The sequence below is a fragment of the Heterocephalus glaber genome, unplaced genomic scaffold, assembly GCF_053883595.1.
Source record: "Heterocephalus glaber isolate CG9 unplaced genomic scaffold, H.glaber_assembly_v1.0 deba00001481, whole genome shotgun sequence".
In the NCBI taxonomy this organism is placed as follows: Eukaryota; Metazoa; Chordata; class Mammalia; order Rodentia; family Bathyergidae; genus Heterocephalus; species Heterocephalus glaber.
The window spans coordinates 36,415,753-36,443,015 of NW_028258317.1; the positions used below are offsets into that span (position 1 = coordinate 36,415,753).

The following is a 27,263-nucleotide window of genomic DNA, read 5'->3' on the forward strand; positions in this document are numbered from 1 at the left end:
ACACACACCCACACACACACCAGGCTCACAGGGAGGGGAACCTGGCTCCCCAGAACTATGGTAAGTGCCCAGGGCTGGGAGATCTAGGGAAAACAGTGATGGAGGCCCCCAGCCATTATGATCTGCAAAAACAGTATGGGGTTTTGCTCCAGGGGGACTCCTTCTATATGGTAGACAACGGGTAGATAGGGATTCAAGCATGAGTGCCTGCCATATTGCCAAAGAGTGCTTAATCAGGTGCCATTTCAGGAAAGGGTTGACTATTTAAATCTGGAACTCAGAATAACTAAAAAACAACTTCACTTCAGGGCTCACCTTGCTACCCTCCAAAAGTGACTGGGTGAGAGACAGCCATGGGAGACAGCCATGACAAGGAGTGGACTAGAAAGAGTCCCCTGAGAAAGTTAACCACAGAAAGAGGACATAGGCCTAGCACCCATAATGAGAAGTCAGGGCCAGCTTGAAGTGAGCTCAGAAAAAGCTGGTTCTGGAAGTGCCTGTCTTCATTAAGTACTTGAACCCTTACCTTGCTGCCTACATTCAGCAGATCTGAGGTCTAATTACTTTCACTATCTACAAACATGAGCAAGGACACATCTCAGCATGGCCATTGCCACAGCCTACAGTAAACAGAGGGCCATCTGGAATAGAAGGCACCTCATAAACTCATAGGACATAAGGCTAGGCAGATAAAACCATGATTTGCTGGACTTCAAAACTACAGATTCTGAAAAAAAAGCATTCATTCAAAAGTATTTTTTTTTATTTCTGGTTTTGGACTCATCTTCCTTTTACTTTCTTTTTCTTACCCCTTTTTTCTTTTTCGTTTTTTCCTTTTAATTTTTTCTAATTTTTATTTTCCACATTATTTCCTTCTTCCTCCCTTTATCTTTCAGTTTCTTTTTTTCCTGTTATCACCTTTATCTAATTCTATTAATATCCTATTCCTTAGTAGGGTCCTTTGTGTCACTTTTCTCTCATCACCCACTGTTTAATTTTTCAAGTTTTTTTTTGCATCCTCCCATTCTCAAACCCCTACTATAGCTTTAATAGTATAACCATTAAGCTTTATTAAACTTTAGATAGTTAACACTACCTCACTACTGTTTAACTCTTTTTTATGATTAGTGGAGATATAGTTGTCACACTTAGTAGATATTTGCTATATGTCAATATTTCATTTGTCTTAATGTTTATACTATAATTATAGATTTCTAAGGTGGTACAATAATGGTTCTTATGTCAATAACCAGTTTGTGTTTGGGCACAGTGGTGCATGTCGGTAATCTCAACACGCTGGAGCCTGACACAGGAGGATCATTGCAAGTTTGAGGCCAGCCTGTGCTACATAGTAAGTTCAAGGCCAGTATGAACTACATACTGAGACCATGTCTCAAAATAAAATTCAGTTTGTCTTGGATGATATTACCATTGCTGGTTTACTTGACGTTGCCACAGATGCACATCTGGTCCTATTAATAGATTTTCTTGGTATGTAAATATCCAGATTACTTTGAAGACTTTAACAATACTTCAGTCCATTCCCAGAGAACTGGGTGCTGGTTCAATTACACTGCATCTTGTCGTCCCAAATTAACAGAGATGGTTGGATCACGAAACAGTACTATAGGAAGGCAAACCCTGACTAAAACAAACTAAAAATGGACTAACTAAAGAGACCTCCATACTAGCAACAAAATCTTTCCACTGTAAGAGACTGTAAAGCACAACAAATAAAAAACAATAGAAACACAAGAAGACAAGCCAGCAAAATGCCTTCCAAAACTTCCATCAACCCCAGAGCTGATACATGGGGTAACGAGAGGGAAGAAAGAAAAAGCCACATGTCAGGAGCCACTCTACATAATTTTGAGGAAAAAATCATTTCACAATTAAATTATGATTAGGGCTGTCTGTGGCCTCAATAGTCTTGTGAGGCTGTGACGTTCAAGGGCAAGATTACATCAGCTGAAGACATCCTGGGTCTTTCAGAACTGAGCAGAAAGGTTTCACCTGTGGAGGGACAAATTCCTTATCAGCTTAACTCATCCCACCTACTGTTGTTAAGAACATTTTGCTGATCTCATCTTCCTAATCGATTTAAACTTCTCATGGACCTAAAATCCTCATCAACATAAGATTCTCAGCCTCATAGAATTACTGCCACCATTCAAGTCATCTGATACTTCCCCCCAATTATAAGATCCTTGTCAATTTAGGATTATCGCCACCCTCTGAGTCATCTGATGCTCCCTATGAACCCAATAAATAGTAGCAAGCTCAGGGTGCCTTTGTCTTTGCTGCCCAGAGCAGCACTGATCAGACCAAAAGCTCAGCTTTTTCTCCAAGTCTCATTTCCTGTCTTTATTCTTTAATTCATTTTGTCTTGTAGTGGCTCACAGGAGACCAGGACTCACGGCAGGGGTTCTGGTAACATCCCCTTTCCCATTACCTACAGCCACACAACCAAATTATTTGAAAGGAATAACAAGAGAGATTAAGAAACAGAACAATAAAGTGCTCAGCTGGCTCAAAGAACATAAAACTAAACAGATAATGGATATAATACACAAAACGATCAGAGAGCTTATGGAAGACACTAATAAAATGCTAGCTGAGCTAAACAAAATGATACAAAATATGAATGTCCAGTTTGGCAAAGAATTATAGTCCATAAAAAGATTCCAAACAGAAACTTAGGCAATCAAAAATTATAATAAAAGTACAGGAAGAAGAACGAGCAATGTGAGGGCAGAATATCAGAATTAGAAGATTGAGGTGCTTTCAAAGACCAATTGCTGGGCCAGGGATTTAGCCCAGTTGTTTTGCCTCCTGCTGCACAAGCACAAGAACCCTAGTTTGATCCCTGGTACCCCCAAAAAATAACAACAAAAAAAACAAAAACAAAGACCAATTGCTCAGAGATACCTTAAAAACAACAAGAGAATATGAACAATGGGCACAACAGCTGCTACGTGACAATAAGAAGATGGAGATTAATTGGAATGTGAAAAATCATAAGGCACCACAAATGGCATAAAAAACTGTTTACAGAAACAATAGCAGAAAACTTTCTAAATCCAAAAAGTGAAGATACAAATAAGACATACAGAGCCCCAAAATAGTGACAATCAAAAGAAAACCTCTCCAATCAGAAAAAATCTCCACATCATATCATAGTAAAAATCCCAGAAGTCCAACACAGGGACAGAATCTTGACAACTGTTAGAGAAAAGCAATAAATCACTTATAAGAGTAAACTCATTTGAATTTCAGCAGACTTCTCAACTCAAATCTTAAAGGCAAGGAAGGAGAGCTTAGGGTGAAGTGTTTCAAGCCCTAAAAGATAAAAACTTCCAACCCAGACTTAATAACTTGCAAAACTTACTTTTGAAATTGATGGAGAAATATAGTATTTCCATGACAAAAAGCATCTCAAGAAATTTATGACCACAAAACCAGCACTACAAAAAATTCTCAAGGATATCCTAAAAAGAGACAATGAAGCCAAAAATGTCAAAATACCTAATAAAATGAATACATCAGGCAGACTGACCAGTTAAGCAGAAAGAAGAGGAGGAAGAAATCAGCAACAGGAAAATAAAGTCAATACATCTTAATAATATCTTTCAATATGAATGGTCTCAATTCCTCAATCAAAAGACACAGACTGTTAGAATGAATCAAGAAACAAAACCCAACAATATGTAGTATACAAGAAATATATTTAATCCAAAACAAAATACACAGATTAAAAACCAAAAGTTGAGGGCCAGGGATTTAGCTCAGTGGTGTGGCCACCTGCCTTGCAAGCATAAGGTCCCGAATTCCAACCCCAGTACCAAAAAAAAAAAAAACCAAAGGTTGAAAAACAGTATTCCATGCAACAGGAACCCAGAAATTAGCTATCCTAATTTCAGACAAAATGGATTTCAAGTCAAAACTGATCAGAAGAGGCAAAGAAGGTCACTACACATTGGTTAAGAGAACAATTCAACAGGAAGAGAGAACAATTATAAACATATGCAGCAAACATTGGTGCACTCAATTTCATAAAACAAACAATACTGCACATAAAACATCAGATAAATACCAACATTATTTTAATGGGAGATCTCAATACCCTACTACTGCAAGTAGATAAACTAGGAAAAAATAACAAAGAATGTCAGAGTTGGACCAAACCTTTGAACAAACAGACTTGATAGATATGTACAGAGTGCTCCATTCAACAACCACAAAATACACTTCTTTTCAGCATCATATAGGACTTCTCCAAAATATACCACATACTAGCCCATAAAGAAAGCTTAAGCAAGTGCAAAAGAATGAAAATTATATCATTATCAGATCACAGTGCATTCTAACTAGAAATCAATGGCAAAGAAACCACAGAAATTATGTATGCACACAGATATTGAACAATGCCCTCTTGAATAACCAATTGGTCACAGAAGACATCAAGGAAGAAATAAGACAGCTCCTAGTATCAAATGATCATGCCAGTACAATATACCATAACTTATGAGACATAATGAAAGCAGTCCCAAAAGAAAGTATAGCTGTGAATGCTCACATCAGAAAAATAGTGAGTCAACATATAAATAAATAAATAAATAAATAAATAGAAAAATAGTGAGTCCATAAAAATAACCTAATGATGCACCTCAAGGACCTAAAAGAGCAAAAATAATCAAAATCCAAAACTAGTACAAGGAAGGAAATTATAAATATCAGAGCAGAAATTAATGAAATTGAAACTAAAAAATATGACAAATAATCAATGAAGTGAAGAGCTTTTTTTTGAAAGAATAGACAAACCCCTAGTCAATCTTACCAAAAAAAAAAAGTAAAGATCTAAATCAATGCAATTAGAAATGAAAAAAAGAAAAATCACAAAGGACTCCACAAAAATCCAGATTATTAGTAACTACTTTAAGACCCTATACTCTAATAAAATGAAAAATTTAGAAGAAATAGATAATTCCCAGGCACATAGGAACTACCAAATATGAACCAAGAAGATATAAAAAATACTGAATAATCCAGTATCAGGCAATGAGATTTAATAATGATTTTTTTTAAAACTACCAACTAAGAAAAGTCCAGGTCCCAAAGGATTCACTGCTGGATACCAGTACTCCTCAAACTCTTTAATGAAACTGAAAGACAAAGAGTATTCTCAAAGTCATTCTTGGAAGCTAGCAATACCCTGATTCCAAAACCAGAAAAGGACCCAACCAAAAAAGAGAACTATAGGCCAATCTCTTTAATGAATACAGGTACAAAAATCCTCAAGATACTGGAAAACAGGATGCAACAAATCATCAAAAAGATCCTATATCATGAACAAGTAAGATTCATCCCAGGAATTCAGGGATGGTTCAACATACGCAAATCAATAAATGTAATACATTACATAAACAACAGCAAAGACAAGAATCACATGATTGTCCCAATAAATACAGAAAAAACCTTTGACAAACTTCAACATCCATTCATGATTTTTAAAAAAAAAAAAAAATGCTGAGGACAATATCCCTTGTTCCTGGATAGGCAGCATCAAAATAGTCCAATGGGCAGATTTCTAAAAATGATAAGCAGACTTAACGCAACACTAATCAAAATAACAAAAGCATTCCTCACATAACTAGAGAAAACAATCCTAAAATTCATATGGAACCAGAAGAGATTTAGACTGCCAAAAGCAATCCTAGACAACAACAGCAAGGCAGAAAGCATCACAATCCCAGATTTCAAGTTATACTACAAAGCTAGTGATAAAAACAGCATGATACTGGGGGGAAAAAAGACACATAAATCAATAGAACAGAATAGAAGGTGCAGAAACATACATATTCAGCTACCTGATCTAAGGGGCCAAAAATTTACACTGGAGGAAAGACAGCCTCTTTAACAAATTGTGCTAGGAAAACTGGATGTCTACATGCAGAAGATTGAGTCTAGACCCATATATCTCACTATGTACTAAACTACAAAATCAAAATGGATCAAAGATCTAAATATTAAAACAGAAACAATGTGGAAGATAGAATAGGTAGAACTCTTAAAGACAAAGACATAGGCATAGGCAATGTCTTTCTGAACAGAATCCCAAGGGCATAAAAACACCAATAATCAACAAATGAGATTACAGCAAAATAAAAAGTTTGTGCACAACAAAGGAAATGACCAACAGAGTGAAGAGCCTGCAGAATGGGAAAAATATTTTGTCAGCTATTCCTTGGACAGAGGACTAGTATCTAGAATACACAAAGAATTTAAATAAATTAGACTCCTCAAAATAAAATACCCTATCAAAAAAATGAATAAATGAAATGAGCAGACACTTCTCAGAAGAAATACAAATGGCCAATAAATATAGAAAAATACGTTCAACATCTCTGGCCATTAGAGAAATGCAAATTAAAACAACACTGAGATCCCATCTTACTACAGAAAAAACGGCTATCATTAAGAAATCCGGTAACAACAAATGCTGGTAATGCTACAGGGGAAAGGGAACCTTTCTATGATTGTTGGTGGGAATGTAAACTAGTATAACTACTATGAAAATAGTTATGAAGATTCTTCAACAAAAACAAGAAATTCCATTTGACCCAGCTATTCCCCTCCTGGATGTCTTTCTAAAAGAGTTAAAGACATATTACAATGTTCCATGCATACCTATGTTTACAGCAGCACAATTCACAATAGCTAAATCTTGGATGTGGCCTATGTGTCCATCAACAGATGAACACATAAAAACAATGTGATATTTATACACAATGCTGTACTACTATGACATACAGAAGGATAAAGAGTCATCTGTAGGAAAATGTATGCACCTTGAGATCACAATTTTAAGTGAAATAAATTAGACATAAGCATAAATATTGCATAATTTCACTTATATGAGAAACCCAAAATATAAATAAAGAGCAAAATAAAAGATAATAGGAGGGCCAGGGATTTAGCTCAGTGGCGCCATGCCTGCCTCACAAGTGCAAGGTCCTGAGTTTGATCCCTGGTACCAGAGGGGAGGAAGGAGATTATGAGTCAGGGATGTAAATCTTTTGCATATGAGAAAGGGAACAAGAGATAGGAGGGTTAAAAAAACGATGTATGTAGATGAAATGATCATCTACAGAGAAAATACTAAGAAATCTCTAGGAGTCCCTAGAACTTGTACTTGAATTTGGCAGGATTAGAAAACACAAGGCATATATAAAAATTCAGGTCTGTGTATACTTGCTATAAATGAAGAATTCGATATTGAAATTTAAAAGTTATGTAGGAGTACAAAGGACCTAGAAGTTGGTGTAAGGAAAGACATATAGATCATTGGAATAAAACAGAGAATCTAGAAATAGAACCACACATATATGGTCCACTGAGTTTTGAAAGATTATTTAACATTAGCATTTTATAGAATATAAACTCAATTCAAGAGCCAAGGAAGAGATAGTGTTTTCAGCAAACAGCACTGGAACACCTGGTATCCATATATAAAAAATTAATCTCAACCCTTTTTTTCCATACATGAAAATAACTTGAAGGGATCTATGAGCCTAAATAAGAAAGCCTAAAAATATAAAACTTTAAGAAGAAATTATAAGGGAAAATATTTATGAATTCAGGGTAGGCAAGAACTACCTAGGATACAAAAAACATGATGTATGAAAGAAAAAAATTGATGAGATTCCATCAAAATTTAGAACTTTAAATGACACCATTAATGAAAAGTAGTCCTTAAACAGACCATATTTACAATACATACAATCTATGACCAGAATATATAAAGAATTCTTAGAGCTCATTAATAGACAACCCAATTAAAATGTAGATGTAAGAAGATGATAAATAGCCAGTATAGCACAAGGAATGGTGTGCAACTCTAGAATCAGAAAAATACTAATCATAATAATACTAATACTTTAATAATAATAATACATAATACTAATACTTTCATCTACATATAAAGATTTTGCTTCTACCTTGCCAATCCTATCCTAATTGTGTCATTTTATTGCCAGATTATTTTGGTGGGGACTAGGTTTCAAAGTTTAATGGACAGATAAGAGTAAGCATATCTGCCCTTGTTCCCCACCTTAAGGAGAAAGCATTGTATCTTCTCCATTTATATAAGGCATTCTCGCTGGAAGTATGGAGTACATGTCTTTAATCTGTTGAGAAGTTTCTGTTCTACTTCTAGGCTCCTGATAGCTTTTACCATGAACAGCTGTGGAATTTAGTCTGATACTTTTTCTCCAACTAGTGACAGGATCATGTGGCTTTTTCCTTTTCTCTGTTAAAATGATGACTTTTGAGGGTGGATCTTCCAATGCTGAACCAACACTGCCATCCCTATAATAAAACCACTTTCTACATCCTGCCAGATCTGACTTCTAAGAGTTTGTTTTGTTAAACAAATTTCTATCTATGTTCATACTTTTTTTCTTCTATTATCTTTATCCAGTTTTGGGATTAGCACAATGTTGAGTTCCTAAAATGAGGGGAGAAGTGTTCCTTCTTTTTTCTGCTTTAATTGTTTGATATAATTTATCAGTTAAAATGTTTATGAGCCTGCTGTTGTCATAGAAGTAGCTTTTCAAGCTAAGAATATACTTTCTTTAATAGGTGCTATTCAAATTTTATATTTCCTCCAGAGTTAGTTTCATTAATTTGTCTTCCAAGGTACTTCTTAGAAGTTGTCAAATTTATTTCAAAAATGATTTTTGTAATATGCTTTCTATATCCTTTTAAATTCTGTAAAATCTATGGTAATGTCTCCTAGATCTTAATATTGTAATTTTAAAAATGTATAACTGATATTGTGTAACAGGAAGAAAAGGTCTAAAAGAGCAGGGTAATTGGGAGGGGTAGGGGAAGGGAAAAAAGGGAAAGGAAAAAACATGAGAAGAGGAAAAAAAATGGAAACAAGGTCTTTGCAAATAGGGAGGGGTGGAGGGGGTGAAGGGAGGGCAAGGGAAGGGAAAAAAAAATAAGAACCAAGATACTCATGTAAAGGTACAAGATCCCAATGATGAATGTAACTGTATTTTATACCGAAAATGTACCAATAAACTTAATGGGAAAAAAAATAAATGAATAATGTCAAAAAAAAAAGATGTATTGGGTCAGGGATTTAGCTCAGTGGTGCTGCTGCCTGCCTTGCAAGCGGAACGTCCCGAGTTCAATCCCCAATACAAGAAAAAATAAATAGGTACTGCTGAAGTAAAGAGCAAATTTGAAATAACAGATCCGAACTTCCTTTATTCATTTATCATTTAATAAACCTTATTGATTACTCACTAAATTCCATGTGCTACAAAAACATACAAGTAAATCAATTATTGTGGTATATCATAACAGAACTATGCCAGATTGCCACAGGAGTACCAAAGGGAACTTAACAAAATAATGTTGACAGGCTTTTGGAGAAATATGACAAAGGATAAGTGGGAATGTGGCATGTAATAGAAATAACAGCAACAAAAAAGGGTCAGACAATAATTTAACAGTCCCAGTTGGAATTTTATTTGACAAGTTAGCTATCATGATTTAGCCATGGATCTCTTTATTTTGAAAAGCAGACTGAGGGAGTTCACAGTTTTAATAAAGTGGTCATTTGAAGACAGAGAAATATTATACTCTGCATAAAAAAGTGTTGTTTTCATTATGAGATAATCCTTTAGAAACATTAAGGAAAACTATTTCTCTTTTGTATTATTAATTTAGACCAGTGGTGGCAAACCTACCTCACAAGTGCTATAGTGGGCACACAGAGCCCTCTGTGTTGGCACATGAGCCAAATCGCCCCAGCAGTCAAGCATCAGATAACAGTTGTTTTTTCTAAACTAAAACTTCAGTATTAAGATTTAATTGCCATGGGCTGGGGATTTAGCTCAGTGGCACCACACCTGCCTTGCAGGCAACAAGGTCCTGAGTTCAATCCCTGTACCAGAAACAAAAAAAAAGATTTAATTGCCATGTTGATACTTTGCAGTAAATAAGTGGGTTTTGGGTTGCAGTTTGAGTACTTGGTCTCTAAAAGGTTCACCATCACTGGTTTAGACCATATTATGTATAAAATTTAATTGCAGGGCTGGGGATTTAGCTCAGTGGTTTCGCCACCTGCTATGCAAGTGCAAGGACCCGAGTTCGATCCCCGGTACCAAAAAAAAAAAATTTAATTGTGGATTTATGGAAGAGTCATATGGTGAATGCATCTGATTCAAGAGTTACTCTGTGCACATCTAAAAGAAACAAAAGACATTTCTAAAATTTACATTGGCAGGAACACCTCTAAGGAGATAACTTGGAGCAAATCATATAAACTCTTAACCACTATGCAAGAGTTGACTGTCAAAGGCTGTGATGGGCAATGATAAGGCAGTAACTAAAGATTTCACACTTGTAGAAATATACTTTTGAAAAAATAAATCCTAGGAGATAAAGTTTCCCAAAAGTAGGTAGGAGGAGGAGGCATTCAGAGGTTTAATACAAAACACAAAGGGAACTATACAAGAAGGCACTCTGAAAGATTCATCTTCTTGGATATTTTGCCTAAGGCAGAAAGAAAATTATATTTTAGATATGGCTTTTCACTGCAAATAAGAAAGACATACACACCAGGACACATTCTTCAAGCACACCCCCAGTGACCTGCTTCCTCCAACTATGCCCCACTTCCTAAAGTTCCCACCACCTTCCAATAATGCCATCAAATTATGAGTCCATCATTGGGTTAATCCACTGCTGAAGAGGGAACCCTCAAGATCCAACCACCTTTCCAAAGGCTTCACCTCTGAACACTGTCATATTGTGCCTTCAACCCATCATCTTTTTGAAACTATTTCATATCCAAATCATAACATCCCCAATCATATTTCCCCTGACAGCCAAGCTGCAGCACCAGTATTCTATCAGTGAAATTTTACCCCAGAGTTCTATACAAATACCACTAGTAAAGCAAGTAATGTAAGGAAGAAGATTTTTTAAAGGAGCAAAAAGTAGTTGGCAGGTGAACTTGGAAGATGTACATCAAACCTCCTATGCTACCCAGCCTTTAAGAATAGTAAGAATAGTTGTAGCTAAAGCAGGATGACAAGAATTTGGAAAGAGCTGGAAGCAGGATAACGTGTTTTAAGGAAGTACAAATAATTGAATACACCTGAAGAAAATAGAGAATGATGGAAATTTGAGAAGTTGGTACAGAACAGATGATTGAGAGCTTTAAATGCTAAGCTAAGGAATTTAACTTTATTTGAAAAGCTATAAGATGAAACAAAATCCTTCAACATTACTATACTTAGTAAATGGATATGAAAGTCAGAAATATTAATAAAGACTGCCAGGAGTAGCAGTAGAATTGCAGGGGGATTGGAAAGAATGTGGGGAAAAGTGAAAATCACAAAGATTAATTCCACATTCTCTCCAAAATCAACATCCCACCCGTTCTATTAAAAGAAGAAGAGAAAATTATAGAAAACCTGAGAAGATAAAAGAGACAAACTAGCAATAGCTAAGTAAGTAGAAATAAAAGTGAACTACAGGGTGGGGGATTTTGGTTCCGCCACCTGCCTCACAAGCACAAGGTCCTGAGTTCGAACCCTGGTACCTAAAAAACAAAAGTGAACTAGTGTCTTAGGAAGAAGTTTATATTCAACAAAACTTTTGGAAAAAATGGTGAAAGGATATATTTGCTCACAATATTTTAAATATTTCAAAACAATATTCAAAACCATTAGTCAAAATCAAATGGACTGTTAAAAGAGAACTAAAAGTAAAATAGGCTTATTATGAAAGGTTTATTTCATTTTAAAATACGACAGATCTCAAACTCCAAACCATGAGGTGGATACAATTTTACAGCTCAATGGTCCTTGAGCTAGATTCACCTATGACCTCATCTTGCTGTCTTCACTGAACCAAGAACGCCCCCTCAAGTCACAGCATCCTACAGGCTTTCCCCTGTAAAAACGTCACTTTTCCCCACTGTCCTCAACTTGATGAAAGAGATTAGCCTGCTCTTTACTATGCAGACATTAACCTGACCACTCCTTTTCACAATTTAACACATTCTCTACATCCCAGTCCTTTCCTGTCCAACTCCTTAACACCAGTCAATTTCTAGCAATCCTCAGAGCTTATTTCAGCTCCTATCTATTCTATAACATATTTTACTAGCATTCTAATTCACAGTGAACTTGACTTTCTCTGAACTTAAGGGCCATGTAAGCATTTAATTCTACACTGTTACTTAGTGATTCCATGTGTACATGTATCCCCGCTGCCTTTCAACTACAGAGATTGCTGGTTCCTAGAGGGCAAGAATTATTCACTATAGAATCTGTCATCGTACTCTATACCCCATAGGTATTTAATAAATAAAAAGTTGTCTCTGGTACTTAACATAATGTTTCCAAATGTATTTGAAACTTATCAACTTGTCAAAATTCTGTTTTATATTAATTCTAACTTTCCATGGGGACTTTTAAAAGTACTGCAGTATTTACTACAAATTATTCTTGAAGAACAAAGCCTATTTGATGGTGACACTGCAAACACTGCAAACTTTTTTAAAAATCCAGTGTTCACTCAAAGAGATTAAAGGCCAATATTTTTAAAGAAAAGAAACAGAGCTTTCACATGGGACAACAGCATTCCTATTATTGAAATAACCCCGCTTCAGTGTGTTTAATTTCAAAAACTAATATTCTCAAATTCCTCCACAATTCTTATCCTGAAATTTGTTTTAAAAACTAAAGATTTAGGATGCACATCTTTTACAGATTTCTTTAGCATAACAAAAGTACTATGTAATTTCACTAATGTTCCTTTTCTTGCTGATAAATTCAAAGTACATCCAAAATGAAAAGAAAGAGGACAAGTTATTTCCTTATTGAAACATGTACCACTTTCCTGAAATACTGACTTTCAGGGATGCTTTATTGGCTTTCAGAACTCCAGGAACTTTGAAACTATAGGCCAGAAATTAGACACTTTGCTAGGGAGTAAAATTTTGTTTATTTGTTTTGTGTATATGTAATTATCTTTTATTCCTTGGTTCTCATTCTTCATATTGTCATAAATTATAATCTGGTCATATGACACAGGCATCAAAAGACTTCATTTAAAATATCTTTTTTTACAAGTTATTTTTCTTGTCTTTTTATGCAATGGTAATACTGAAAATATAAAAAACATATTTACCCATTGTCGTGGCTTGTGTCTAGATGTCTCCCCAAAGCCTCATGCAGCCTTTTTCAAAGGTAGCTAAATCTGGAATGTTTGATGCTAGGATTAAGGGTGTGTGATCACTAAACCACTATACTTGAGTGATTGGTTTGGCACCGCCCTAATCCCTCAGTAGTCTGAATAAGATAAAGGGAGCAGAAAGGCACTGTTAAAGTCCCTTGTTGCTTCTGCTGTGTTCTGCTGCCATGAACTGTTGCCCCTCTGACATCCTGCCTTGAAGCCTGCTGATGATGGACTGAAACCTCTATGAACTGTAAGCCAAGTAAACCCCTTCTCCTCTAACTTTGAGTGTCAGGTATTTTGTCTCAGCAACAAGAGAAAAGTAACTTAACACACCTGTTCTCCCTATAATGTAAATGTTTCGCTGTTAAAGGGCATTTTGTAGAGAAACTGGAAACTTCATATACTGTTGATGGGAATATAAAATGGTACAGCCACTTTCAAGAACAGTTTAGCAGTTCCTCAAAATTTAAACATGGAATTAACATAGGATCTAGAGTCTGGAATGTATACATGTGGACACACACACACACACCCCCCTAATATACACACATTATTTGTTTAACTTAATATATTACGTAAGTCTAGCAAGTCAAACTTCAGTGGTAAAAATAATGTGTGCCTGCTTTTACTCTTTCGTTTCCAAAACACCACAGATTTGTTGACTCTTAAAGGATATTACCTCAGAGTACTCAGAAAGTTAGCAGTACTACCTCTGAATTCCGATCTGCTTCATGTCTCTTTGCGCTGGGCTTTCAGATCCTAGAAAGAGCTCCAGTCTCCTCTATGAAGCTTTGCAAACTTTGAACTTCCTCTTCTAATTTTATAGTATCCTTTTGCCAATTAATTATGTATAACCTTGTGATATATTATTTAATTGTTCATGTGCCTCTCCAACTAAATTTCACACTTGTTGAGTAAAGAACAATGTATTATACCTCTTTGCTAGCACCACAGAATGAAACTGTCCTCTATACCTAGTATATAACACATAAAGTATTTTTATTAACATTAAATAATTACATAAAAGTTGTCTTGACAGTCTTCTTACCTATAATAGCAGTTAAAATATCGTGTCTTATAATAAAACTTCAGTTTCTCAGGAAAAAAACTAATAGCCACAAATTAGGAAAATTACCATTTGTGTGGATGGGTAACAATGTGTAACCCCAACACTCAGGAGGCTGAGGCAGGAGGATGGTGAGTTTAAGGCCATCCTGGACTACACAGCAAATTCAAGGTAATCTAGACTACAAAGTGAGACCTTACCTAACAACAACCAAAAAAAGCAGGGGGGGAGGGAAAACATAATCAAATACCTTTTTTAAACCATTACAATGCCTAAAATTTAAAAAGACTGACATAACCTATCAAAGACCCCTGCAGTGGGTCCCAATCTCCTGCTCAGTGCTATGATGTATGGCAAGAAGAAAAACTTAAAGACAGAATTAAAGAGAGATATATGGAGACCCAGGATGACCAGTGCTCAAGCAGTCAGAGGCTTGAACAAACAAAGGCCCTGAACACCCAGAGCCATCAATATTTACTGGTGACATCATAGTTAGATTGAGGTAAAGAGGGGCTACCTGAAGTTGCTATGGATACGTTACTGATGCAGGCAAGGCATTCTTAAATTAGGAACAGAACAGACAAAATATAGGTTGTGGTTAATAATTAACCTTGTCTTTTTAGTAAAGAAGGTTTTCACTTTGGGAATGTAATTTGGGTGCAAGTCACCCCGACCTCAGCTACTACATTATCTAGTCATGTAGGCTTTGGGCGGACTCACTTCACAAAACAAGCCAATTGTGGGGTTAACTCTTTACAGCCTGCACTGCTTACAGCCTGCTTTGGGCATAATCAATGGGGCAGTCTTCCACAATAACCAAATGCTGCAATGTAGAAGGAAAACAATGAAAACTCTCATATGTTGCAAACAAGAATATAAAGTGATACAACCATTTTGGAAAAAATGTTTGATAATTTCCTATACAGCTATCCCACACATGATGTGACAAGTGCACTCTTAACTGGTTAACCAAGAGAAATGAAGTAAATAAATGAAATAAAATAAAATTACGTTCAAAACATTAATGTTGGCTGAATGAAAAACTACCAAGGACTACTGAATTATTCCATTTATATAAAAGTCAAGAACTAATCTATAATAATAGGTATCAGAACAATGGTTAATTAGGATGGACCAGGTGTGGTGGTGCACACCTATAATCCCAGCATCTGAGAGACTGAGGCAAGAAGATCACAAGTTTGAGACCAGCCTGGGCTACACAGTCAGGTCAAGGCTAAACTGAACTACAAAGCAACGCCCTGTCTCAAAAGCAAAACAAGAAAAAAACAATGGTTGCTTATGAAGAGTATACATCAGAAGGCATAAGAGAACTTCAGAGGGTAATTGTTTGAAGTCTTCCTAAATAGGATAATGATAAATGAGAATTTATATTGATCAAAGCATATATTTAAGATATGTATACTTCATTGTATCAATGTTACCTCTAAAGGAATAAATTGAATGTTTTACTTCAGGAGTAGAAAATGCAGAGCACATTACATAATAGCCAGCATACAATGAAACATGGCTATTTTTAGAAAGTGTATTTACTGATTTATTCAAATTCATAGAGAAAGGCATAAATTTATATAGGATCCCTTAGTTCATACAGGAGAGGTCTGATTTTAAGCATTCTGAAACCAGTTATTGGCAAATTATAATTTCTTATATATATATATATAAACGTGTATAAATACACAAATATTTTTACACAAATATTTTATAGAGAGGTTTTCTTTAAATGAGACTTGCCAACATAAGTATGAATGAACCAAATGAAGAGCTTCAATACTTATTAATGATGATAAGAATAAAAACCTTCTGGTTCCTAAGTATCCTATCTTGGGAACAAAAAAAGTGACCTATCAATAAGGTCCCTACCAAAAAAGTATACCCAATTATTAGTTATTCCTGATAAGCAAATATGACAACTAACAATACAAGTAATGCTGATAATAATTTATATGAAAAAATGGTTATGTTAACTACTCATAACTTTTATTCTCAGTCAAGTCCAACAAAGAAAATACAAAACATCTCACAATTATTTTGCAACAAGGCCTACAACTGTAACTCTAGTTTTCATATAATACTAGTAGGTATAGAAAATTTTAACTCCAAATGGATTAAAATGATACTTTTCATGGGAATGTCCACAAATGGATAAAAGGATACTTACACTAACACTGACAATACATTTTTTAACACTGACAATATTTTACCAGATCACTTAACCTTTTATTTTAAAACTAAATGAAATACAATTTTAAAATTTAATTGATCAATGCATTTTGGAATGTTTTAACCCAAAGCTCATCTTCCAAAGTTAAATAAAGACAGTCCTTCTTACAGACACACACACACACGCACACTCTATCTCTGTGTGTATGTCTGTATGTGTCTAAACAAGTTCTATGAGGTTCTCAAGAAGTTTTAAACTGATTTTTTAAATTTGAAACAATTACACTGAGCTATCCATTTTTATAGCTCTTAACAGAGAGCATACCTGTGCCCTCTTTTGCAACTTCAGCAAACGTTCAGAATACTGTAATTCCAGTTCCTTCTTTCGTTTGTGCCAGCAGCTCTCTTGGGCTTTGATCTGTTCGGCCACTTTGTTAAAGGTGTCTTCCTGGGTTTGTTGAAGTTCTCTCATTGTGTCCGACTTATTTTTACAGATATACTCTAGATGGCTTACCTATAAGAAGAAATGAAACAGAGAATGAGATATGTCTAAAAAAAAAAAAACAACACTTCTTTGCAGCACCTTCCCAAAATACACCCAAATTTTTCCATTCTTCTTATTCCTTTAGATCATACAAAAATTTTAAGCTAACATACATTTAAGAAACAGGAATTAGTGTTTACAGCACCACAAGTTATAATGGTTAAATCTTGCAACCAGCTTTTATGTCCATTAACAGATGAATGGATAAAGAAAATGTGGTATTATATACAATAGAGTACTACTCTGCCATAAGGAAGGATAAACTTGAGTCATTTATAGGAAATGGATGCACCTTGAGACCATAATGTTAAGTGAAATAAATCAGACATGCAAGGTTAAATATTGCATGATTTCTGCTACATGAGAAATCCAAAATATAAATAAATTATAGAGCAAAATAAAACATAATAGAAAGACAGAGAGATAGATCTTTTGCATAGGGGAAAGGGACCAAGAGATCCAGAGAGGGGGGATGAAGAAGAGGGAAAGAGGATGAAAAATAAGGTGTGCTATGAATGTAATCATTATGTACTGCAAACATGTAGTGATAAAATAAAATTTAATTTTAAAAAAGAAACAGTAATTAATAGGTTAAATTATCTTAGCAGAAAATGGAGTCGTGTAAGTTTTATGTTCTTTTTTTTTCTAACAAAGTTATTTATTTTATAATCAATTTTCCTGAGATGATTTTTAAAAGATATTCTTATTTTTGGAAACAAAGCTCAACCTATTTAGATATATCAATGGGAAAGGAAGTGGTTAAATGAAATTTGCAAATCTGCAGACATTTTACATATAATGAAGCAGAATATTCTATTTTTCTAATTCACAAACAGAAAAGAAAATCAAATGTAGAACATTTAGTGATGTTTTGAAACTATGAAAAACTATTAAAAAAACATAATGCCATCTCAGATGGTTAAAACACACCCATTTTAATTATTAGTAATTTTAAACTCATTATACACATATTCATATTCACAAACACCATCTGTATTTCTCACAATTTATTCCCTCATTTCTCAGCTCTACTTCTCAATGCCTATGATTGTGTTTGCCAACAGAATCAAGGTAAAATCCTTAAGGATAAGAAATCTCACCCAGAAACTGGGTTGTTTTATTAGTTCAACAGACTTTTTTCAAAAACATGCAGAACATTTTTTTCTTCCTGTCTCTTAAGAACAAATGTTATTGTAATTAAAACCTGGAAATTAGACCACATAAACACAGTTCTGACCAGTTCAATAGAACAAGGATAAGAATCAGTATCTTTAACAGTGACATACATTGATCTGCTAATCCATTTTAATTTTCTATAACCAAAAGCAGGTTTTGTTTTTTTAGGGGAAAAAAAGACTGAATTCCTAGTTTTGTGAAATGGTAAAGTGACCATAAAAGTCTATTGTTTTGTTCTTACAAAATAGATGTTACATTTTAAAATATAGACTAGGTTTTCTTTATATAGTTTGCTGTATTTCCAGAAACAAGTCATACATATGATTTAAATTTTTCTAAGTGCTTTTAAAATAACACTCATATTTCCTAAGCAAAGGATTCTAAGATAATGTTTTTGAATAACTGTATCCTGTTTCTATTTTATGCTAACATAAAGAGTTGGTTTATTAATGTAAATGACTAAGTTCTTTGAATTGCTTCATCAGTAAGATTAATTCATTTTCTTTTAATTAGGTCCCTGTGGCTAATACTGGCTAGTAGTATTAGCATGTCCTGCACAGAAAGTGGAGCTTAGAGACTTCATACAGACTTCAGTCACATTTACATGCCCACAGCAATGGCATCAAACTGAGTTGTAGACAAGCCATAATTAATGGTATTGAATTATTAACATCCAAATTCTTTTTGAAATAAGATGAATGTCAGCCCCTCTTAATGATACTGTGATGTGGACAAATGTCACTGAATTTAATAGAGGTATCTAGTGCCTGAGGACAGTTACCTTCTCATTAGCCCTGTTGAGGTCTGCAACAAGGGCATCAACATTCTCCTGCAAGACTGCACAAAGCTCAGACCAGGAGAATTTATCCAACATGCCTTCTGGTTGTTTCATGAGCACACAGCCGGCTACCAAGTGTTGATACAAGGTATGAAGGAAGGTTAGCTTCTCCTGCAAGGAAAAAGACAATTCCTTTATATAAACATTGTAAGAAGTAAAACACATAATACAAACAGTAAAAAATTTATTTCTAAAACCTAGAAACTAAAATACTCAAGTTTCAGATACTGTCATTTAGATAACTTTTTTCATGTTTAAAACCAAGTATTACATAGAATACTTGCAATTGCTTACAACTGGAATTCAAAACCAAACTCTGATGTCTAAAAGCCAAAAGACCACATTTCCGACCCCATCTTTTCTCCTGGACAAGAATGTGATATGAGTAAGCATCTATTCAGGCCCTAAGCTTCCTTAGCTGTAATGCAAGCTGTCTGGAGTATTTGTTTATCAGCCCTTCAAACTGGAAGTCAACACAGTGGTTCTATAATTTCTTATTTATATTTACCAAAGCAGATGTTAAGTCCAAAAGCAGTGTGGAGAGAAAACGGTCATACAATTCTGATGAAGAAAAAGTTACACAATATCTATACTTCACATGTACACAATTACTCAGCTTTCTTCCTACTCCAGAGATTCCATTTTACTTACCATTTATAGGAAATCTATTCTAACCCCCTTAGGCAAAGCAGACAGTGATATAAAAGATATGGAAGAGGGGCTCATTTGTTTTTCCCCGCTTATCAGTTTATGTAGTACAGTATTTAACACATTGGGCATTTGTAGGATTTAAAATATTACAAAGTAAGAGGCCAAAAAGAGTGGATATAGCTTCTCAAGACATATTTTCAAAAATGTTCAATTAGAAATATGTGAAAAGGTCCTTTAAAAGTATAGTATTATAGATACTAAACTATCCACTATTTTGCTTACTATGCTCTAAAATTCAGTATAAAGCTGATCTTATCTTGAACACAGAAGCAGTATTTACTTACATAATGCTGAGTGGCCCTCTTTATAAGGCATTTCATCTATAAAGTCTCAAAGCACATGACTCAAAGACAAAATAATTGTGAAGCTGCAAAGTGAATATTTTATGTGGATAAAATAAGTTCCCTCAAGGTAATTTAACAGATCAGCAGGTAAAGAAAACTTTTAAAAAAGGAAAACTTATAACAAAAACATTGAAAATTCTAATCTTCTAGATTAAATAACAGTAACAACAAAAATCCCAAGGCAGTATACACAATAGTTTTGTAATTAGAATCTGTAAAGTTAGTTTTCCTGATTAATGTATATCATTAATTCACTCTATAAGCTACCTCATTTTTTCCAAATATAATAATTTAAAAAACAAAATTTTTAAATGTAGTTAAAACCACAAATTTGAGTCAAGATATCAAAAGATTTTTTTCATAGATGTGCTATGCATCATTCCTATGCATTGTCCTTTTATAAGCAGTTAAAGATGACTTTTGCTTTTTTTTTTTTTTCAATACCAGGGATTGAACCCAGGCCCTTTGCACTTAGCTACATTCACAGGCCTTTTTGAGACAGGTTCCCACTAAATAAAGTTTTTTGATTGTTTGTTTTCATTTATTTATTTATTTATTTTTGGTACCGGAGATCGAACTCAGCACCTTGCTCTTGGAAGGCAGGCAGCAGCACCACTGAGCTAAATCCCCGCCCCGTGAGAGTATTTGTTTTCTGAGACATGGTCTCACTAACTCACTGAGTAGGCTGGGCTCAAACTTGCAATCCTGCTGTGTCAGCATCCCAGAATGCTGGGATTATAGCCACGTACCACCATTTCTGACAATTTTATATCTTTAACTGAGTTGAATGCACAAAATTTTTATTAAATATAACTTCCAAAATGTATTATTCAAGCACTAAAATATTCCTTTTCCATATTCTTGCCACGTGATCATGTTCATCCTTAAGGAAGCTCATCTTTGGGGATAATTTATTATGTTGCCCTTATATCCTTTTTGCTTAGGCTATGATAAACAAAGCATTATAATCACCCATTTGGCATGAAAAGAGAATCACAACATCCAAAATCAACTCACACATGTTGAACTCAACCACAATGCTGTAGACATGCTGACTTTACAATACAGTCAGGCTTCTAGTTTCCTTTCCTTTAATCACTATCTGATGTATAGAACAATTCCAACCACTTCATGTGGACACAATTTAAATCCAGACTGTAAGAAGAGTGGAAAGAATGTTTATTTCCTTTTTATTCCCTTGGCATTTGTGCTCATATTTGTAGGAGTAATGAACTCAATATGCAGGACAGCTTTGGATAAACTGGTTCCATTAGCCACACTAGCTCTCTACCCATAGGTAAAAAATATAACAATTTCAGTCACAAAGATTCATACAGAATATGAAAATTTTGTCATAACACTTTAACAAGTCATTAATAAATAAAAATGGATAGACAACTGTCTAGGACAACCAAATGAAGTTTTGATTTCATGGAACTTTTATTTTTCTAGGTTTTTATTACTACCCTATAATTATAAAGACTAAAGAGACTGTGTACTAAAGTAGATATTACTCCTGTTTTACAAATAAAGAAACAGATATGAAGAGACTAAGCTGTGTGGCTTGTCCAGATTTATTTGATTACAAAAAAAAATTCTACCATACAAACCTGCAAAACCACTAAAAATAAAAATAACCTTATCACTGACAAAAAAGCAAACTTTGAAGGAACAGTTAGAAGCATAGCAGCTTGAAATATAATAATCTAAAAAATTCATGGTCCAAGTGACAGAGGGGTTAAATTATATTACTTTTCTCACAAAGTAGGATGATACAGCATAATGGAATAGCTGATTTTGCAACAGTCGTGAATATTTCAAAATATTCAGCAAAGAACATTTTTTTTAAATGAAGTATGAGTAAAAATAATTACTTGATGTAAGTAAATGCATAAATTCAAGATTAGTGAAAGGCTTTTTCTAGCTGTCTTTCAGTCTCAGGTAGTACCTCAGTGTCCTTATGGAAAGCCTGGGACAGCTTCTGAAGTTCACTTTCATATTGGGCTGCTCGTGACTTTTCTTTCTCCCAACAGTGCAGCACATTTTGTAGTTCTACTTTTAAAGTGCTTATTAAAGCTTCTCGGTCTGCACATTTAGTGCGTAAATGACTTAACTCTTTACGGACTTCAGCCAGTTTATCTTGAAGTTCCTGTCAGAGACATCAGATAGAATGTAAGAAGACTCCCCAATGGGAAGCCACGTCAACATAAAATATATAATGAAAACTTTCAAAGGTGTAATATAAAACAATAAAGTATTTGCTTTAATGTTAATCAGTATTTTGCTGAAAGTATTTTGTAAGTATATTTTAGCTCAAAAATTAGAAAATTTGTTATATTTGAACATTTGGAATAAGACAGCTAATTCTAAAAAGCTCTTTAAAGTCAGTTTTCCTTTCAACTCATTATAAAAAACATTTGATAGTTCAAAACATTTTAATAACACTTCAACATTTTACAAAGTAAGTCTCTTTACATTTAATATAAAAACATTTTCTTTCCAATGATATTCCAAGTACTAATAAAAATCTCAAGTATATGGCATAAAATTCAGCTGAATTATTCCTTAACCTTAACAAATTCTATTGAACTGTGTCCACAACAAACTCAATATGAACCAACACAATAAAATTCCAACAATATTGAGCAACTCAAATTTTGCAACGATGCAGTACATAAAACTAGTGCAGAAAGAAACTGTTTTTCTGGACCTTAGCCAGCTGTGGTCTCAGCTCATTACCAGAGATGAAGTACTAAAAACAATGGCTCCACCCTAAAATGATGAAAACTGACTCCAAACGTGTGTTTATGTAAAATATACTTAATATGTACAGGTATCTAAGGCAGGAGGACATTAAATCTCAAACTGTTTTTGAAGCTGTATTATTACAATTACATCAGAAAAATCAATTTTTCCTTTAACCAAAATAATTTGCAATCAAGTTTTTGTTTTGTTTTTTTTTTGGTACGGGGTATTGAACTCAGGACCTTGCGCTTGTGAGGCAGGCGGTGGAACCACTGAGCTAAATCCCCGGCCCTCAATCAAGTTTTTTTTAATGAAAAAAATGTTACTTTGATCAGCATCAAAGTATTAAAAGTACATACTAATAAACTTTATAAAGAGGAATATATATTTACAGCTAGCTCTAAAATATTCCCAAAGTAAGTATATCACTTCTTAATAAAAAATGAAAAAATACTACCTTTATATTTTTAGTGTGAAATTCAATCTTCAGTTTGGTGGAATCAAGTTCATTAGATGCCTTTTCCTTAGCATCATTCATGCTGTTTAGCTGATTAAAAAATAAAAGTAACTTTTTATATTTCTCAAGGATGTGTTACTCAAGCACTAACCTTGAAATGCTTTTTATGCAATTAAGTACAAATTTTTCAACAGTAATTAAGAGTCTTAATAACAATTATTCTTTTGGTTAAATACTACGTATTCTCTGTCACAAGCTCACATGACTAAAAAGAAAACAAAGCATTCTTAAATGTCAGTGATGTTATTGTATTTTTACTAGATGTCTAGATAAAGGATTTCACTCTTATTGTAAACAAATATAACTTTATTCTGAAAATCCTACTGGACTAAAATGCCAGAAGCAGTGATATCTACAAGGGAAGAAAAGAGAACAAAGCCAAAGACTGTTTTCCTATGCATCAAGAGGGTATTCACCGGTCTCTCACTCTATGACAACTTCAGGGTCAGTCACATGTAGCCCTACAGGGAAGGGTTGTGGCAGGTCATCAGTTGGTCCTGCACCACTTGTGATTCATTTTCTTTGACAGTTCATTCTTCTTTCTGTCAGACTGCTCTTTTTGCTTTCTTTGCAGCCACCCCCTTGGTCTCCCCACTGCTGTCTTTGGCACTGGTTCACAACAAAGCACATTACTAAGCCAAAGCCTGCTGAGTCGACTTTTCAACTGTGCTGAGGATCATGTGACATTCATCCTCCCGAATAACAATTCGCTGTGGGTAATACATTCCTAGTTACCCTGCAGCTTCCAGACATAGGCCTCAGAAGAGTTTTATAAACTACTAACAACACAGGTCTTGTCTTGTCTCACAAGGAAAGACGTAGTAATACTTGTTCTTCATAGAAATTTAATTATTTCAACGGTTACTTTCTGTTTTTCCTTTTGAATATTTACATAGGGTATCAACACGACTCACTTTTCCTTCTTTGTTCACCTTACCTAACTAAAATAAGCTACCAATATGTTAAAATAATGGTCTACGCTTTTGTAATATATGAAAGAAACACTAAATTCTTTGCTTTGTGACTTGTCCTCAGCTGAACAATCTGTTTTGTTAATTGTATTTAATGTAATTACTTCATATGCTAATTTGGCAAGATGTAGACAAACTTCAATTCTTAAAGCATAAATTATAAAACATTCTAATGCTCAAGAAAATCATCAACTCACAGATTAAACAATACAAATGAGATGATAAATAGGGCTTTTTCAATCAGCAAATTAAAAGCTTCCAGGCTACATCAAAAGGATTTTTGTTTTTAAAAGCCTCTAACAACACTTCACTCCCTTTAGAGAATTAAAGTAATTTCTATTTTCTATTATGACTTCCAGAGTCTGTAGAATTCTCAAACTAAAATATTGACAAAACTGAAATTTCCACCAATTATTCCACATCATAAAACACATTAACATTTTAACATAACACATTAATTTAAATGACTTGCACAGCTTTTTATTAAATTAATAGATAAATTAAGAAGGGCCAACATCTTTATAACTGAAAATAATAGTGTGCCTGAAGAGTTACAAAGACATAAGTGAGAGACTATGTTAAGCCATACTTACAGAAAGAATAGTGTGAGACAATTTATTATGTTTTGTATCTGTGAAGCTGTCAATTCAACATCCCAATCTTTTCGACCTTTGTAACAAGCAAGGGATACATACTGGTACAAGCCGACGGCTACATGTGTGGAGCCAAACAGTGCAAGTGTTACCTCATTAGATGCATCTTCTAGCTTGCTCTGGTAATCTGTCAAGGTACACCTCAAAGTCTCAAGGACAGCAGAGAAGCTGGGAGGTTTATCTTTGTCCTTGTGGATGCCTAGAGAAAAACATAGGATGAAAACATACCCTTAAAGTCACATAGGCACAAAAGACAAGCACACAATAACAGAAATATTACAATTAGATGTAGCCAAAAAGATGGTACAAAACATTAAGTAGAATTTTATTCTCCAAGTATGCTGCTATACAGCCAAGTATTAAACACCTTTCTAAATAAGTGGCCAAACTGAAGTTTATAATATACCAAGTTAAAATTTATGGTGACTTTCTACCATATCAAGATCCATATGATAGTAATTTTTTTAAATCTCCTAAGTAACAGCAATATTTGTATATTCCCTCTTATCCAACAATTAAATGAATATACTAACACTATTTTGGGAAATTACATAAACCTACTTGGTTCTTGTGTTTCTGATCAATCAGGCCTTTTATAATGTACTATTTTGCTTAAGTAATAATTTCTGAACCCAACAGCATATAATTTTTCATTATGCTTGGAAATATTCTTCAATCCTTATAATTCTCAAGTTACAATTTGAAATAAACAATAAAATGCTATTATTTACACAGCCTACATCATGTTTCAATGAAAAATTTTTAAGACTGATATCCATTGCAAAAATAAGTATTTCCATATTATGCCCTCAGACTAATGTAGTTGGGCCATAAGTTAAATTACCTGAGCTAGTAAAGGTCACATGGTCAAACAAAATTCCAAATATTAATCCAAAATAATCAAAAGTTGAGTTTCAAAAACCACTTTAAATTGATTTTTTATTTTACTACTCTGTACTACTTTACTACACTAACCCTCAGTGTTAAAAAACAAGTACCCAACTTAGTTTGAAAACAGTCACATTAAAAATATTATTTCCTGATATCATTTCTCCCCATATTTTATAATCTAAATATTTTAATATACAAGAAAAATATTTGCAACAAAGATAACTACAAAAAGAAGCATTTATAATATGCATTTTTTATTCACTCAATTTATTGAATTCCACTTATGTCCTAATCTTAAGCACAAGGCCTGTGGAGGTGCGCTGATCAGTGTGGCCTCTGTCCATACAAAATCTACAATCTAGTAAGAGGGCAACATAGAAAGTAAATAATGACAACATGAGATCATTCTTCCGTTTCTCAAGTATTCTGAGACTGCAATTTGTAGGGCATGGGAGAAGAGGCAATAATAAAAGAAAGAAAAACTTATCAGTTAATGATAGCCCAACTTTATCTATCTTAAGAGTAATCTTTTTATTTATTTATTTTATTTTTTTGGTACCGGGGATCAAACTCAGGTCCTTGTACTTGCAAAGCAGGCAGCAGAACCACTGAGCTAAATCCCCAGTCCCGCTTAAAAGTAATCTTGGGAAAATGTTAGTAAATTTATGACAATTATCAAGATATAAACACTATCTTAGATATGAGTACAACAGATTTTTTTTTAAAGAATAATAATATTTAACCTAAAAACCTAAAGTTAATATGGAAATAACACTTATTCCAGCTAGGAAAAAAATACACAGCTCTGAGCCATGGAGGAGACAATACTCTGTAATGAGTATAAGCTGAAAAGACAAAGCATTAAAAATTTTATTACAGGTCTCACCAAATACGTTTTTTTTAATTGCTCTCTTGAACAAGATTTTAAAAAAGTACTTTTGCCACTACACAAAGTAGGCCATGAATAAATCATTCAAGGGCACTCAGGAAGTCTGCTAGTTCTTATAATAAGGGAGAAGACTTCCTCTCAAAAATTCAGAAGAATAAAATCATCTTAATATGATGTTGAGGAGTAAGAGGACAAAATGCCCTCTCCTTAAAGATCTATGCACATTTTTATATTCTACATTAAATAAAGTTTTCTTGACTGAAATGTTTATACAATGAAGTTTTCTTTAGGTACACTGTATGCCTTATGTCCTATTAATATATATTATTATTTTTGTTGGTTTTTGTTTTTGTTTTTTGTTTTGTTTTGGTTCTTTTGGTACCAGGGATTGAACTTGGGACCTTTTGCTTTTGAGGCAGGTGCCAGAACCACTAAATCCCCAGTCCTTAAAATATATTATTTTTTTAAAAT

The 27,263-nt window shown here is 34.1% G+C and overlaps 1 protein-coding gene across 19 annotated transcripts in view; it reads right to left on the bottom strand.

Annotated features, from left to right (window-relative positions):
• The window catches only part of Ccdc171 (coiled-coil domain containing 171), a 361,174-nt gene that overhangs the window by 217,591 nt on the left and 116,320 nt on the right, over positions 1 to 27,263 (bottom strand). For all 19 annotated transcript variants that reach the window (XR_015440062.1, XM_087183886.1, XM_087183887.1 and 16 more), the window contains 5 exons: positions 25,105 to 25,211; positions 23,329 to 23,418; positions 22,075 to 22,275; positions 19,015 to 19,182; positions 16,839 to 17,027 (listed from right to left, as the gene is read on the bottom strand). Coding sequence is in view for 18 of the 19 variants with exons in the window: in XM_087183886.1 (XP_087040012.1) it covers positions 16,839 to 17,027; positions 19,015 to 19,182; positions 22,075 to 22,275; positions 23,329 to 23,418; positions 25,105 to 25,211 (755 nt within the window). In the remaining variant the exon portion in view is untranslated. The remainder of the gene's footprint in view (positions 1 to 16,838; positions 17,028 to 19,014; positions 19,183 to 22,074; positions 22,276 to 23,328; positions 23,419 to 25,104; positions 25,212 to 27,263) is intronic.